Here is a 15,340-nt window from a genome sequence, read left to right as displayed (position 1 = left end):
CAAACAAGGTGTCAGCGAAAGCCTTTGAAACCCAACAGTTGCCTCCAAGGGGGAAGGGTGGTCGCTTGCTTCTTCCTGGTACAGACGTCTCCAGACAAGGTAATCTCCAGCCAATGCCCCAGGAGGTCAACTGCTTATTCTCAGGCGCCAGGATGGGCCTTATCTGTAGTTACTGAAACAAAAACTTAACATACACATTACTTGCTAGATTTATGACTATTTACCTTAAGCTAAATTTCCCCAAGTCTTAAGCCCCTATCACTACCGTTTGAAAGTAAGTTGTAGACATCTTGAACTTCACCACAGTCACCTCTTAAGAATAAGGAGCCACCAGGAGCCATTGTTACTGTCGGGGGATTTAACATCGATACAACAATATTGTCTAATGAAGGATCTGTTATGGGTGGGATTGTGACCACCCTCCCCATTCCCATCTGGAGATCCTAACCTCAGGGATCTCAGGGTGTGACCTGATTTGGAAATAGAGTCACCGCAGATGGGATGCGTTAAGATCAGGTCTCTGGGGTGGGCGCCAGTCCAATACGAATGGGTGCCTTAAGAAGGGAAAAGTTCAAATGCAGGTCACCCGGGAGGCGGCCGAGTGAAGAGGAAGGCAGAGATCGGGGTGATGCACCCAGAAGCCCAGGAACACCACGGCCGGCCAGCAAACCTCCGGAAGCTCAGGGAGAGGCCTGGGATGGATTCTCTCCTGCGGCCTCAGGTGGAGCCAACCCAGCCGGTCCCCTGCTCTCAGGCGGGGGTGCCCAACCTTCTGGCGTCTCTGGGCCACACTGGAAGAAGAAGAGTTGTCTTGGGCGACACATTAAATACACTGCAACACGCAACCACAAAACAATCTCATCATGTTTTTTTTATATTTTATTATTTATTTTTTTAGAGAGGGGAAGTGGGGAGAAAGAGAGGAAGAGAAACATCAGTGTATGGTTGCCTTTCATAGGCCCCCTACTGGGGACCTGGCTCGCAACCCAGGCATGTGCCCTGACTAGGAATTGAACTGGTGACCCTTAGATTTGCAGGCCAATGCCCAATCCATTGAGCCATTCCAGCCAGGGCAATCTCATCATGTTTTAAGTAAACTGAGGGGTTTGTGCTGGGCCGCGCTCAGCTGTCCCGGGGCCACAGTTCCAACCCGCACCTCTGCTCCCAGAGGTCTGGCATCCGACCCTGTGAGATGCCGCGTGTTTGTTTAAGTCGTGTAGTCCATGGTGCCGCTGTATCAGAACTGTCCTGTGCAGTGTTTTAAAAACCTCGGTCATATGTCGAGTTTGGTGCCGTGTCTTGCCTCTCCAGCCTTTTCAGTCTGCCACAATTCCCCCCACCCCCGTGCCCCCACCGCTTTTGTGCTGTCTTCCGGGCTGTGAACATTTTGGAAGGGTTCAGGCTAGTTCTTTGGGAGCATGACCTGCAATGTGCATTTATGTGATTGTTTCCTCATTCAATTCAGGGGCTTTTTAAATGACATAGCTGATAATATTTTCAATTAATCATAATAATACACGATTTTTTTTTTTGCAAACAATTAGAGGCTGAATTTCCCTTCGATGCCCTATGCTGGCCCGCACTGTCGATTCAGGCCGATGGGCTCCACGTGTGCCTGCAAACAGGTGTTTATATCCGGCCAGCCCTCCTTGTCTCCATCCGCAGGACTCAAGTCTGAGTCTCGGGACCCTCCATACCCCTGGCAGGAACCCCTGCGCTCCGTGCCCCCATCCTCACAGCCAGCTCCCCCTCGCACCCCTGCCTGCAGACTGTCAGAACTGGTCCTGCGGTTCGTCCCTGTTGATGCGTTTCACTACAAGGGACTCAGGCCGGCCTCCTAGGTTCTTCCTAGAGCTCTGTCCATCTTTGCCTTCCCACCTGGCCCCCTCGGCTCCTGACAGGTGTGCACTGTGCCTGCCGGAGTTGATGGTCCATCTTCAGCAAAATCCCCTGTATCCTCAGGCTGCTCTGCTGAAGGTCCTTAACCCTCCCGCTCTAGCAGAAACCTCATCCTGCCTGAGGTCGCTGCTGCTCCTGCCTCATGCCCCCAAATTGTCCCCACCCCTCCTGCCAGCCCTCGCCCAGGACACCTGGAGGTGGGGCAGGTGTCCTCCTTAATCCTTGTCGCCATGTTTAGGCGCCCTCCTCCTTCCTCCTTTCAAACACTCAGGCTTGAATTTGCGTTTTCAGCTTAAGCCACCCCCTTTGTTTCTGATGTCTCCCGGGTCTCCCATGGCTCGATCGTTTTAGCTCCCGGCCGGCTGTCTGTCCGTCTGCCCTACCCTTGCTTTAGTTCTTAGAGACTTCAGTACACCCGCCCGTGGAGGATGCAACCCCCAGGCCCTTCAGGTCCTTTAACTCTTCTCCCGAGATCCGGTTCTCACCCCCGCCCCCCAGCCGCTCACCCCCATGGCACTGTCCTGTCAGGAGCCGCTGGTTGCATGTGGCTACTGAGCACTCGAAATATGACTGGTCTGAACTAGCATGTGCTGTGAGTTTAAAATACATACCAGATTCCAAAGACTTAGTGAGAAAAAAATATATAAACTGTCATCACTAATTTTATATTGATTAGAAGTGGAAATAACATTTTGGACATATATTATTCAAGTTAATCTCACTTATGTCTTTTTCTTTTTTAATGTAGCTACTGAAAACTAAAATTGCACGTGTGCCCTGGCTGGTGTGACTCAGTGGACTGAGTGCCGGCGTACAGAGAGAGGTTGCCGGTTCGATTCCCAGTCAAGGCACATGCCGGGTCCCCGGTGGGGGGCGTGGGAGAGGCAACCGATCGATGTTTCTCTTGCACAATGATGTTTCTCTCTCTCTCTCTTTCTTGCTCCTTTCCCCACTCCCCCCAAAATAATAAAAATTAAAAAAAATAAAGTTTGAAATTGCTCGTGCCAGAAGCACTGCTCTAGATCTTTTCATCTCTGATAGTGACGTCATCATGACAGCAAGCGCCCCACTCTCTTACAGCACCCCCACCTCTCCAGCCGGCCGCCTCTAGTAAGCTCCTGACCCCACTGGAACCTGCAGACCATGGGCTTCGCCACACTTTGCTCTCCCTCGCCTGTCACCCCTCTCATGTTCTCACGTCCCTCCTCACACAGCCTCAGTTCCAGGTCTGTCATGAATTACAGGCACTTTTTTCATGAATGTATTCATGTATGCAGCAAATATTGTTGAACACTAATTATGTGTTAGACACTCCTTGTCCCTCCCTGTGGCGCTTGCATGTTGGCGGTAGGACGCACATGATAAACAAATCAGCAAATCACATTATATGCTGGAATAGTGGTTCTCCACAGGGACGCTTTGCAACCCCCTCCCCCCACTGCAGGGGATATTGGCGACATCTGGACTCATCTCTAGTTGCCCCAACAGGGGGACAAGTGCCATTGGCTCTAGTGGTAGAAGCCAGGATGCTGCTGGACATCCTGTCGTGCGTGGGCAGCCCCCAAGTACCCGCCACACGTGCCTTTGTACTCCTGTCTCCGTCCGGTTACTGGGGGTGAACCACTCACACTCCTAGCAAAGGCCATAGCCCTCACTCAGGATCTCCCGTTCCCTCCATCGGGTCAAGGCTGGCAGTCCTCCACCCTCTCCTACTAAACAAGAGCAACGAGGGAGCATGAGCGATCTTGCGCCCCGGCATAGGTCATTAGTTTGGCTCAAATAAACTCATATGTACATGTAACTAATTGATGGAAATTATGAATGAAGCTACAAACTTTATTTGAATTTCACAAGTAGGGTTCCTTGGTGCCCAAGACTTGACTGGTTTGGTTTTAAAACGGAAAGTTCCATCCCCCTGAGGTCCCCTCAGTCTTGGACAACCTGGGACCACCAGCCATCCTATTTACCAGCTTTTCCATTACTGTGCTTTTTCTGTTCCAGGATTCAATCCACCACATTGTATTTAGTTGTCCTGCCCCCTTAGTTTCTTATCATCTGCAACAGTTCGTCTTTCCTTTTCTTTTTTTAGTATATTTTATTGATTATGCTACTGCAATTGTTCCATTTTTTTCTCCCCTTTCTCCACCTCCACCCTGCATCCACCCTCCCACCAGCATGCCCCCCCCCACCTTACTTCATGTCCATGGGTTGTATATATAAGTTCTTTGGCTTCTCCATTTCCTCTACTATTCTTAACTTCCCTCTATTTTGTACCTACCAGTTATGCTTCTTATTCCCTGTACCTTTTCCCCCATTCTCCCCCTCCCCACTGATAACCCTCCATGTTATCTCCATTTCTGTGATTCTGTTCCTGTTGTAGTTATTTGCTTAGTTGTTTTTTGTTGTTGTCTTTTAGGTTCAGTTGTTGATAGTTGTGAGTTTGTTGTCATTTTACTGTTCATAGTTTTGATCTTGTTTTTCTTAAATAAGTCCCTTTAACATTTCATATAATAAGGTCTTGGTGACAATGAACTTCTTTAACTTGACCTTACCTAGGAAGCACTTTATCTGCCCTTCCATTCTAAATCATAGCTTTGCTTGACAGATTAATCCTGGCTGTAGGTCCTTGCCTTTCATGACTTTGAATACTTCTTGCCAGCCACTTCTTGCTTGTAAGGTTTCTTTTGAGAAATCAGCTGATAGTCTTACGAGCCCTCCTTTGTAGGTAACTGTCTCCTTTTCTCTTGCTGCTTTTAAGATTCTCTCCTTATCTTTAAGGTTGGCTAAGGTAATTATGATGTGCTTTTGTGTGTGCTTCCATAAGTCCAACTTCTTTGGGACTCTTTGAGCTTCCTGGACTTTCTGGAAGTCTATTTTCTTCGCCAGATTGGGGAAGTTCTCCATTACTTTTTCAAATAAGTTTTCAATTCTTTGCTCTTCTTCTTCTTCTGGCACCCCTATGATTCAGATGTTGGAATGTTTAAAGTTGTCCGGGAGGTTCCTAAGCCTCTCCTCATTTTTTTGAATTCTTGTTTCTTCATTCTGTTCTGGTTGAATGTTTCTTTCTTCCTTTTGTGCCAAATCATTGATTTGAGAACTGGCTTCCTTCCCATCAGTGTTGGTTCCTTGTACATTTTCCTTTATTTCACTTTACATAGCCTTCACTTCTTCTTCTATTTTGTGATCGTACTCAGTCATTTCTGTGAGCATCCTGGTTACCAGTGTTTTGGACTCTGCATCTGATAGGTTGGCTATCTCCTGGTTGCTTAGTTCTTTTTATGGAGATTTAAAAATATATATATGTATATATATATTTTAGAGAGAGGGGAAGGGAGAGAGATAGAGAGGGAGAGAAACATTCATGTGTGGCTGCTCCTCATGTGCCCCCTACTGGGGACCTGGCCTGTAACCCAGGCATGTGCCCTGACTGGGAATTGAACCTGCGACGCTTTGGTTTGCAGGCTGGCGCTCAATCCACTGAGCCACACCAGCCAGGGCTGGAGTTTTTTGTTTGTTTGTTTGTTTGTTTGTTTTTAATTTACAAACAAATGAATTTCCATGGCATGGTGTTTGTGGACATAGCTTTGAGTATTTTTTTATAGACACATATATACGTATATAATACAGATACTTCCTTTGCTTTCATTCACACACACAGGACATTAGTGGTCATTTATTCCATCCTTATATTCCATTCCATTAATTCTTTTTAAAAAGATTTTATTTATTTGTTTTTAGACAGAGGGGAAGGGAGAGAAACACCAATGTGTGAGTGTCTCTCACATGCCCCTTACTGGGGACCCTGCTTGCAACTCAGGCATGTGCCCTGACTGGGACTCAAACCAGCAACCTGCTGGTCTGCAAGCCAGCACTCAATCCACTGAGAGACACTACCCAGGGCCTTTTTATGGTTTTTGATCTGTTCTTTCATTTGGGCCATATTCTTTGTCTGGGTGCACCTGTTACATTGTAAGGGGAGGAGCCTAGGGCAGGGCAATCCACATTGCTGCCCTGTGACGCTGTATGTGGGCGGGGGGTCAGAGAGGGAACAATCCTGCTTGCTAGGCTCCTGCCCCACTTTCAGTCACTCCCCCCACTACCCACAAGCAAATTGGTCCCTTCTGGTGCTGACTGCCAGGTGAATGGGCCAGGTGAGTGTACATTCTGGGACCGTGTGGGTCTCTCCAACAAACTCTCCTGTGAGGCTGGGAGTTTTTCCCGCCACCGCAACCTCCACAGGTTTTTACGGCCTAAGGTTTTGAGGCTTTAGTTTCCCATGCTGAAACCCTGGTTTCCCGAGTTGTTCCTCCCGGCTTATCTGCACGTGAAATTCAGGACTGCCCACTCTGCCAGCTGCTGCCTTGTTGCAAGTCTTCTGCGCCCCAGCTGCCAGTCTCCGCCCCTCCTACCACGCTGGGTGAATGTTTCTTTAACTCTTTGGTTGCTGGTCTTCCAAACAGTTCGATTTCCTGGCACTTCTGGTTGGTTTTTGTTTTTAATTTGTTGTTGTCCTTCTTTTGGTTGTGTGAAGAAGCAAAGTGGCCCTGGCTGGCGTAGCTCAGTGGATTGAGCGCGGGCTGGGAACCAAAGTGTCCCAGGTTCGATTCCCAGCCAGGGTACATTCCTGGGTTGCAGGCCATAACCCCCAGCAACCACACATTGATGTTTCTCTCTCTCTCTCTCTCTCTCTCCCCCTCCCTCCCTCCCTTCCCTCCCTAAAAATAAATAAATAAAATCTTAAAAAAAAAAAAAGAAGCAAAGTATATCTACCTATGCCTCCATCTTGGCCAGAAGTCAGTCTTTCCTTTTCTTTCATGACCTTGACACTTTTGAGGAGTACTGGTCAGGTATTTTATAGACTGTCCCTCACTTTGGGTTTGCTGGATGTCTTCTCATGATTTTGAGGAAGAAAACCCACAGAGGTGAAGTAGGGCAGAAATTAGACGTTTAATTTTTTTAAAAGAGTTTATTTATTTATTTTTAGAGGAAGGGGAAAGGCGGGAGAAAGTGATGCCACAGATAGGCACAGGTAACCAGGTTCTTGGTGGTTGCAGACAAAGATTTGAATCGAGCACGCAGAGTTTATAGCAGAAACACAGAAAGCAAGTTTATTAAGCAATAGTACACTCCACAGAACATGGGCTCGGGCTGACTCCAAACAGAGATTGACCTCAGGGGCCGGAGGGATTCTATTCTTATGGGGCAGATATTCCGGGCTGGTTTTGATGGGTTTCTATTGCGCATGTACAAGTAGTTGTATTACTTTAAAGCTACTGCGAATGTGGTCTCCCATGATTTTCCTTGATTGGCCACCAGGGGAGGGGGTCCCACAGTGTTAATTTGTTATAATGCTATTATAATGGAGCAGGGGTCAGTAGCATCTTCTGCGCAGGCCCATTCATATGACGCCATGCATGATTGAGCGCTTTTGCAGAAAGCCGGAACAACGGGTCTTGGAACAGAGTCTCTGTCCTGTATCACCGTCCTTTATCGTAGCCCTGGGGCACCTCCGGAGGTTCCTGCCTCCTGACCATCTCCTGCCTCACTTTGACATCAAGAAAATGGAGGGTCACTACGTTCACACCAGCAACGTCCTTGGACCCATGTTTGCTGGCACCCAGCTCCCATGTGGGGCTGGGGCAGAAGGATCTGTATGCCCAGGAGGTGGGGGTCATTGGCTACACTTAGGAGGTCTGCATGCCCCACCCCAACAACTTGGAGGCTGTGGATCTGTCACCCCAGCTGCCCGAGAGCGCTGTGGTTCCTGCCAAGCCTGTGGGTATCTTCAAACGGGTAGCTATGCTTTGAGCTCCTGGTCGAGGCTGTGGGACAGAGACTGAAGCCCAAGTGGCAGCAACGGGCGGTACCAGAAGTCAAGGGTTGGGGTGATGGCAGGTCCCCCCCGGAGGAAGAAGGCTGTGAAGGGACTGGCTGGGAAACCCTTTGGAGAGATGACCTGGGGCCAAAAGTGAACTTAGCTGGAGTCATAAAAAATACAATAAAATAAAGTGTTAATTACACACACTATCCTATCAAACATGTTGTTCTGCAGCTTTTTTTCCTTCAACAGGGTGTCCTGAAGAGCGATTTTAGGACATAGAGCTATGCTGTCCTTCTAACTTATACCCTATTACAAATAACCGCAATGGTTCTCAACTTTTTTCAAATGTAACTTTATTTTTATTTTTGTATGCTTTTATTTTTATTTTTGTATGCTTTTATTTTTATTGTAATTTTTTGTTAATATATATTTTAAAGATGTTATTTTTAAAGAGGGGGGAAGGGAGGGAGAAGTTCCCCCTCCCACGCTCCTACCCGGGGGCAACCCAGGCATGTGCCCTGACCAGTACCTGAACCCGTGACCTGGTTTGCGGGACTCCGCCCAACCCACTGAGCCACACCAGTCAGGGCTGCGGCGGTTCTTCCCACGCTCCTCTGTGCATCTCACGGGGAGACCTGCTAGACATAGATTAGGCACATTTACCTGTTAATAGATTCTGAAAAATGTCCAACTCAGGTGACTAAACACGTATTTATGCGGCAGCAGCATCTGAAAGAACCCATTTTCTTAACATCTTACCGACACACGATAACCTACAGAAGCCCACTGACCTTCTGAAGGTGCCGGCTCACTTTCCGGACCACACCTTCCAGAATGCACTGCGGCTCATCGGCTACCTGGTTGCGTGAAAGGGAATGACCAATCCGCGAGGACCTCAGAAAGGTGGCGCTGCCTCCCCTCCTCACCTACCTCTGCAGCGCCCAGAGCAGCGACTACCACTCCCATAAGCCTCAGTGGACTGGCGCCGCGCGCCACCATTTCAAGGTTCTGCAGGGGCTGGGGAGGGCCGGGATTCCACTTCCCGGCAGGCAGTGCGGCCCGAGGGGCGGAACTCCATTTCCCAGCAGGCTCCGGGCGGCGGGCGCCGCCGTGCCTGGTGTGGGATGTAAGCGTGGAGGTGGGCGCGGGGGACTGAGACCAGGACTCTCCTTGGGATTTGGGGGGCTTGGCCAGAGGGTACCTCTCGGACGGACTCTAGGGCCTGGGGGAACAGTCGTAGAGAGGGAGCGGGACGGCCACTGGCGGTCCTCAGCGCGGATCTAGGGGCGCAACCCCACAGGGGCCGGGGCTCCTGGGGTCTTAGGGGACGAGGAGGCCCTACAGCCTCGGCTGAGGGGGTCTCATCGGCACAGGAACAGATGTGCGGAGGGTGAAGGAGATAGGAAGCAAGGGATTGTGTGTGTGTGTGTGGCGGGGGGAGGAGTGGAACCTTAGCAGAGCCTGGGAGGGGTCTCCCCTGCCGTGCCCGCCCAACTCTCCCTCCCCGGCTCGCCCGCAGGCCGAGGACCGCCGCCATGGGGCTGAAAGCCGCCCAGAAGACCCTGTTCCCGCTACGCTCCATCGACGATGTGGTGCGCCTGTTCGCAGCCGAGCTAGGCCGAGAGGAGCCCGACCTGGTGCTCCTGTCCTTAGTACTGGGCTTCGTGGAGCATTTCCTAGCCGTCAACCGCGTCATCCCCACCAATGTGCCCGAGCTCACCTTCCAGCCCAGCCCAGCGCCCGACCCTCCTGGTGGCCTCACCTACTTCCCAGTGGCTGACTTATCCATCATCGCTGCGCTCTATGCTCGCTTCACCGCTCAGATCCGAGGTGCCGTGGACCTGTCTCTGTACCCTCGAGAGGGGGGTGTCTCCAGCCGCGAGCTGGTGAAGAAGGTCTCAGACGTCATCTGGAACAGCCTCAGCCGCTCCTACTTCAAGGACCGGGCCCACATCCAGTCCCTCTTCAGCTTCATCACAGGTTGGAGCCTCACAGGTGGCGAGGAGGGATAATCCTGTCCCAGCTGACGATCTTGGCCCACCTCTTCACAGCACTCGGTTTGCAGAGCCCTTTTGAGACCTGCAGGCCTTGTGAGGTGGGGCAGGTGTTAACTAATCTATGCGGTTAGGGAGACTGAGGCCCAGAGAGGGACAGTGATGTGCCAGAGTCACACGGAACGGCAAGGCTGGGACTAGATCCCAATCACTTGGCTCCAAACCCATTAACCATCCTCTGTCCCCTTAGCGCCCCGCCCCCACCCAGCCCCCAGCCCTGCCATTGAGTGGCTTATAGGAGTCCTGCAGCCCAGTGTGGGGCGCAGAAGACTGCAGCAGATTTGGGGGGTGAGGAGCCAAAATCTAGCTACATTTGAGACAATAAAATGAAATATCTGTGAAAACGTTGTGAAAGGGAACAGACTAAGGGCTTCACCTCAAGTGATGGCTTCGGTCTCAGGGCTGGCGAGGATCCGTCTTTGCCCCACGCCCAGTTGCCCAGCAGGCATGTCCGGAGCGCCATGTTGAGAAGGAATCTGAGGCCACTTCTGAGCTTAGAGGGAAAAGAGTGCAGAGGCAAGTTAGGAGTGTTAGCCAGTGGGCGCGTGGAAAAGAGCGTTGGCCAGAGGCCCTGTTTCTGCCCACTCTGTTATAACCTGATAGGCATAGTAAAGTGAGGGCATTCTTAAGAGAAACATATAAGATGATTGCAGACAAAGACAGGACAGAGTGAAAGGCCAGGTGGACCTAGGAAGGTCCCGGAAGGTGTGCTGATGGGGGTGTAAACAGGGAGGGCGGGGCTCTGAACACACAGGAGGGAGGGGACGGAGAGGTGGTGGGGGAGCTACTGAGATCTGGGTGCAGGCTAGGAGGTGAGGGTGGGAGGGAACACTGCCTATCCCTGCCGAGACCCCTCCCCCCAGGCCCACCAGCTCAGAGGGCCCTCTTTCATTAGCTCCCCCTTCCACAGGCACCAAACTGGACAGCTCTGGTGTGGCCTTTGCCGTGGTGGGGGCCTGCCAGGCTCTGGGTCTCCGGGATGTCCACCTCGCCCTGTCTGAGGACCACGCCTGGGTTGTGTTTGGGCCCAATGGAGAGCAGACAGCTGAGGTCACCTGGCATGGCAAGGGCAATGAGGACCGGAGGGGCCAGACCGTCAATGCGGGCGTGGCTGAGCGGGTACTGCCCCTTCCCCCGCTCCCTTCACACTCCGGCCGAAACCACCCCAGGGGCCGCGCTTGCCTGGGCCACACTCCCCTCTTCCCATCGCCACTTACATATGTCAGGAGGGGATGCAGAAGGGCCTTTTTCCCTGGCTGTGTCACTCCCTGGAGTGGGCACAGGTAGCTCACCATGAGACACCTGGTCTTGTCCTCTCCTAAGAGCTGGCTGTACCTGAAGGGATCCTACATGCGCTGCGACCGCAAGATGGAGGTGGCGTTCATGGTGTGCGCCATCAACCCTTCCATCGACCTGCACACCGACTCCCTGGAGCTGCTGCAGCTGCAGCAGGTGAGGTGTGCCTGCGGGACCTCGAGCGGGGGCGCTGTCCCTCCCTGGGCTTCAGCTTCCCCTTTTGCAACGTGTGTAACACACGACTCCTGGCCTGGCCCTGCCCAGGGCTCTGGGGAGAGGGGTATTGAGATGCGACAGGGCTTTGACCCCAGTAAGAGGCTAGGTCCTAAGATCTGGCCTTTCCCGCCCTGTGGGAGGTCCCTGCTGTTGCACCCGCCTCTGGCTGGCAGACTGAGGACTTCTCCCCACTCCTTCCCCTAGTTCATACTTCTCTCTTTTGGCTTCTAGAAGCTGCTCTGGCTGCTCTATGACCTGGGACATCTGGAAAGGTCAGTAGAGGGAAGCGGCCAGGCTGGGCCTTTAGGGGTTGGGAGGCTAGGTGACAGCCCGGACTCATGGCCTTTTCCCAGGTACCCCATGGCGCTGGGGAACCTGGCGGATCTGGAAGAGCTGGAGCCCACCCCTGGCCGGCCGGACCCACTCACCCTCTACCACAAGGTGGGGACATCTCAGGAGGGTCTCGAGGGGAGACCCAGCAGTGGCGGGGGTTTACCTGGGAACTGGGAGGGGGCAAGTGAGAGAACCCTGGGTGTGTTTGCTTTTGCCGTGTACATATTCAGCACTGCCTGAGGGGTGTTCTGGGGGTGGCGTGGCCTGGATTTATCCCTTCAGCCCTGCTTTTTCCGAGGCCTCTCATTGTCCTTTGTGGTGGATGACAGAGGTTGAATGTGGGGGCACTGAGAAAGGGGTGGTAACTTGGTGGGGGTGGGGTTAAAGGGACATCGGGCTGGGTTTGGAAGGCTTCGGGGGGTTTGTGTGTGTGTGTGTGTAGGAGTGTGTGGGAGAGCCCAGGAAAGGGACGTGCCCCGAGCTTGGAGGAGGGGCCTCTTCCCTTCCCCAGTTCTTGTTCTGGGGGGGTCTCCACCGTCTGCATTCCAGCGCAGGCCTCAGCAAGCAGTCCTATAGACCCAGGGAGGAGTGCTGCTGGAGGGAACACAAGGGTGTGGTGGTGGGACAGGAGGTGGGACTCTCAGGGATCTTGCCTGTTTCACCTCTTGTGTGATCTGATGGGACATTCGTGCCAAACGCTGCAGTCGGGGGCTGCCTCCCTGAGGCCCCTTCGCTCTGTTCCCAGGGCATCGCCTCAGCCAAGACTTACTACCGCGATGAGCACATCTACCCCTACATGTACCTGGCCGGCTACCACTGTCGCAACCGCAATGTGCGCGAAGCCCTGCAGGCCTGGGCTGACACGGCCACTGTCATCCAAGAGTGAGGATCCCCCCAGCTAGGGCCTCAGCCCATTCTTTCCTCCCCCTCCGCCCAAGTTCCAGTCACCCTTGTCCAGGAGCGAAGCCTGGGGCTCAAGCCCCATCCCTTCCTCTGACCCCTAGGCAGCCAAGGCTACCACCACCCAGGAGGTAGGGACCCTGATGAGGGTCTCATGCCTCTCCCTCCCTCCCCTCGCCTCCCAGTGCCAACCACCACCACCATCCGGCCGTAGAGCCTGCCCCCCCGCCCCGCCTGCCCCACGCCCCCGTCCTCACTCTTGCTCTGGGCTGACACAGACACAGTCATTTCCGGGTGAGGACTGCAGCCACTCGCCTGGGCCCTAGATGATCCAGGGAAAGAAACCTGGAACCCACCCCCACCAGGTCCCTGGGGATGCCCACCACGGCCAGGGCCCCACAGTGCCCTACTGCTCTCACAGCTACAACTACTGCCGGGAAGACGAGGAGATCTACAAGGAGTTCTTTGAAGTGGCCAATGATGTCATCCCCAACCTGCTGAAGGAGGCGGCCAGCCTGCTGGAGGCCGGCGAGGAGCGGCCAGGGGAGCAGACCCAGGTGAAGGCTGGAGCGCCACCTGTGTCCGCCTCCCTTCCATCACGGCTCCCAGGCACAGGGCATGGGGGCTGCAGAGGAGGGTGGCCCAGCACACACAGCCCTGTTCTGCCCCTCACTAGCCAGGGTCCTGGGTGTGAGGGAACTGGGGGGTGTTTTAGGGGTTTCTACCCTGCTCCTTCAGGTACGTGGGGCGAAGCCCATCTCTTTCCTGGCCAGGGCTCCTTACTCAGCTGCGGGGGTGGGGTGGAGGTAAAGGACGGTCTCCCGTTTTCTCTGAGTCTGGCCGGTTTTAGAAAAGGAAGAGGGTTCTAAGAATTCTCTCCCCCCATGGTCACGTCTTTGGGAGCCAGGGCTCTTTGACGAGACGAGGGGCCTGGCCTGTCTCCCCCAGGAAGGGGTGTGCAAGGGGTTCTGACCTGTGCCCCCCCTCCCCGCTTGCCCAGGGCTCCCAGAGCCAGGGGTCTGCCCTCCAGGACCCAGAGTGCTTCGCCCACCTGCTGCGTTTCTACGACGGCATCTGCAAGTGGGAAGAGGGCAGCCCCACGCCGGTGCTGCACGTGGGCTGGGCCACCTTCCTCGTGCAGTCCCTAGGCCGCTTCGAAGGACAGGTGAGGGGCAGCTGCGCGGGGCGACTGGGGAGGGTACATGGTGGCAGCGGCCCTGAAGGGGACTTGCTCATCCCCTGGGTGTGGATGAGACCGAGGCCCCAACATGGTGGCTGAGGCTGGGCCCTAGGAATGCAGCCACTGGGCTGCAGCCTTTCCCTCATCCTGCGCTCCCTGTTCGCCCCAGGTGCGGCAGAAGGTGCGAATAGTGAGCCGGGAGTCGGAGGCAGCCGAGGCGGAGGAGCCCTGGGGCGAGGAGGCGCGGGAAGGCCGGCGGCGGGGTCCCCGCCGGGAATCCAAGCCCGAGGAGCCGCCGCCGCCCAAGAAGCCGGCGCTGGACAAAGGCCCCGGTGCCGGGCAGAGCGTGGCGCCAGGGCCGCCCCGGAAGCCCCCAGGGACGGTCCCGAGCACTGCCCGCGGTCCTGAAGGCGGCAGCGCGGCCCCAGCGCCTGCGCCTGCCGCATCGCCCCCACCAGAGGGGCCGGTGCTCACTTTCCAGAGCGAGAAGATGAAGGGCATGAAGGAGCTGCTGGTGGCCACGAAGATCAACTCGAGCGCCATCAAGCTGCAGCTCACCGCGCAGTCGCAAGTGCAGATGAAGAAGCAGAAGGTGTCTACACCCAGCGACTACACTCTCTCCTTCCTTAAGCGGCAGCGTAAGGGCCTGTGAACTACCCTAGCACTCCTCAGTCCAGACCGGGCTCCACCCCAGCACCCCCGCCAGCCCAGGCGACCAATGGGCCTAGGCCCGGCCTCCCGGCCCCACCCCCACCCGGAATCGAGACTCGGCCGGGGTGTCAGACTCACCCTGGCGGCGCCCGACATTGGAGTATATAGATGCCATTCCCCAGTGTCCCGGTCGGCCCCATCACCAGACGTTAAAGGTCCAAGCACGGGAAACTCAGGCCCCACCCGAGAACCCAGGCTCTCTAACCTGACCCGTGTTTCTCCCGGCCGTTCTCTTCCCGTGGGGCTCCAGTGTCGCCCTAAACCCTAGATAGACGCGCAGGTCCCGCCTCCCGCCCGGGAACCAAGCGCCCCGCTCGGAGAACATTTACACGCTGGAGAATTCCATCCCTTGGGAACCCAAGCCCCTACCCCGAAGAAGTTAAGGGGCGTTTACAGAAGTTGGAATCCTAGCTTCCTCCCCTCGCTATCCCACTAGTCCGGGATACGGGACACGAAACCGCGCCCTCGGCCGGCGTGAGCCCTGAGCTCCGCCCCCTTCCTGACCGACTGGCGCCAGATCAGAGCAGACCTCTCTTCCGACCCTCTGGGAACCTCCCCTGGTCCAGCCCGTCTCGGGGGACCCTGGAGGAAATCCACAGGGGTTTGCGAGTGGGTGAGGGGAGCCTATCTCTATCTGTTTTGTACATAGATTTATTTTTCAGTTCCAAGGAAGATGAATACATTTTATAAAAAAACAAAACATGTCTGTGTTTCGTCTGGGAATTTGGGCGGGGGGGCGGTGTAGGGCGCCCTTTCTGCCCTCCGCCTTCTGGCTTGCCACCTGTAGAACGCAGGGAACCGGTGGCTCGCTGAGGGGGCTCGGTCTGCGGGGCTCCGCGGGGCTTCGGGGTTTTCCCTCCCCGCTGCTGCGGGCCTGTCCCGCGGGCGCCTCCACCCGGCCGGGCGGCGGGGCATCCCCGGTCTGTCCCC

The 15,340-nt window shown here is 54.6% G+C and overlaps 1 protein-coding gene across 3 annotated transcripts; it reads left to right on the top strand.

The window, feature by feature from the left end:
• Nucleotides 1-8,736: 8,736 nt before the first annotated feature.
• MEN1 (menin 1) lies at nt 8,737-14,541 on the top strand. Of its 3 annotated transcripts, none has more exons than XM_028516563.2 (10): nt 8,737-8,846; nt 9,240-9,700; nt 10,685-10,893; nt 11,098-11,226; nt 11,518-11,558; nt 11,640-11,727; nt 12,365-12,501; nt 12,941-13,076; nt 13,520-13,684; nt 13,869-14,541. In XM_028516563.2, coding segments are annotated over exons 1-10 (1,851 nt in total). In that variant the 5' UTR covers nt 8,737-8,844; the 3' UTR covers nt 14,352-14,541. The 3 variants fall into 3 exon arrangements, with proteins under 3 accessions (XP_028372364.1, XP_035885601.1, XP_035885600.1); XM_036029708.1 differs by having other exon boundaries at nt 8,751-8,858; XM_036029707.1 differs by lacking the exon at nt 8,737-8,846 and adding an exon at nt 8,937-9,101.
• The last annotated feature ends 799 nt before the right edge of the window (nt 14,542-15,340 follow it).

Source organism: Phyllostomus discolor, chromosome 6 (assembly GCF_004126475.2).
Source record: "Phyllostomus discolor isolate MPI-MPIP mPhyDis1 chromosome 6, mPhyDis1.pri.v3, whole genome shotgun sequence".
NCBI lineage: Eukaryota > Metazoa > Chordata > Mammalia > Chiroptera > Phyllostomidae > Phyllostomus > Phyllostomus discolor.
The sequence above is the reverse complement of the archived record's forward strand: the minus strand, read 5'-3'. Positions and strand labels throughout refer to the sequence as shown.

What these genes read in the sequence shown, in the direction of transcription:
- MEN1 (XM_028516563.2), top strand. An exon ending in CCTCTTCAGCTTCATCACAG is followed by an intron (nt 9,701 to 10,684) that starts GTTGGAGCCTCA and finishes CCCCTTCCACAG; the next exon opens with GCACCAAACTGGACAGCTCT. An exon ending in GACCTGGGACATCTGGAAAG is followed by an intron (nt 11,559 to 11,639) that starts GTCAGTAGAGGG and finishes GCCTTTTCCCAG; the next exon opens with GTACCCCATGGCGCTGGGGA.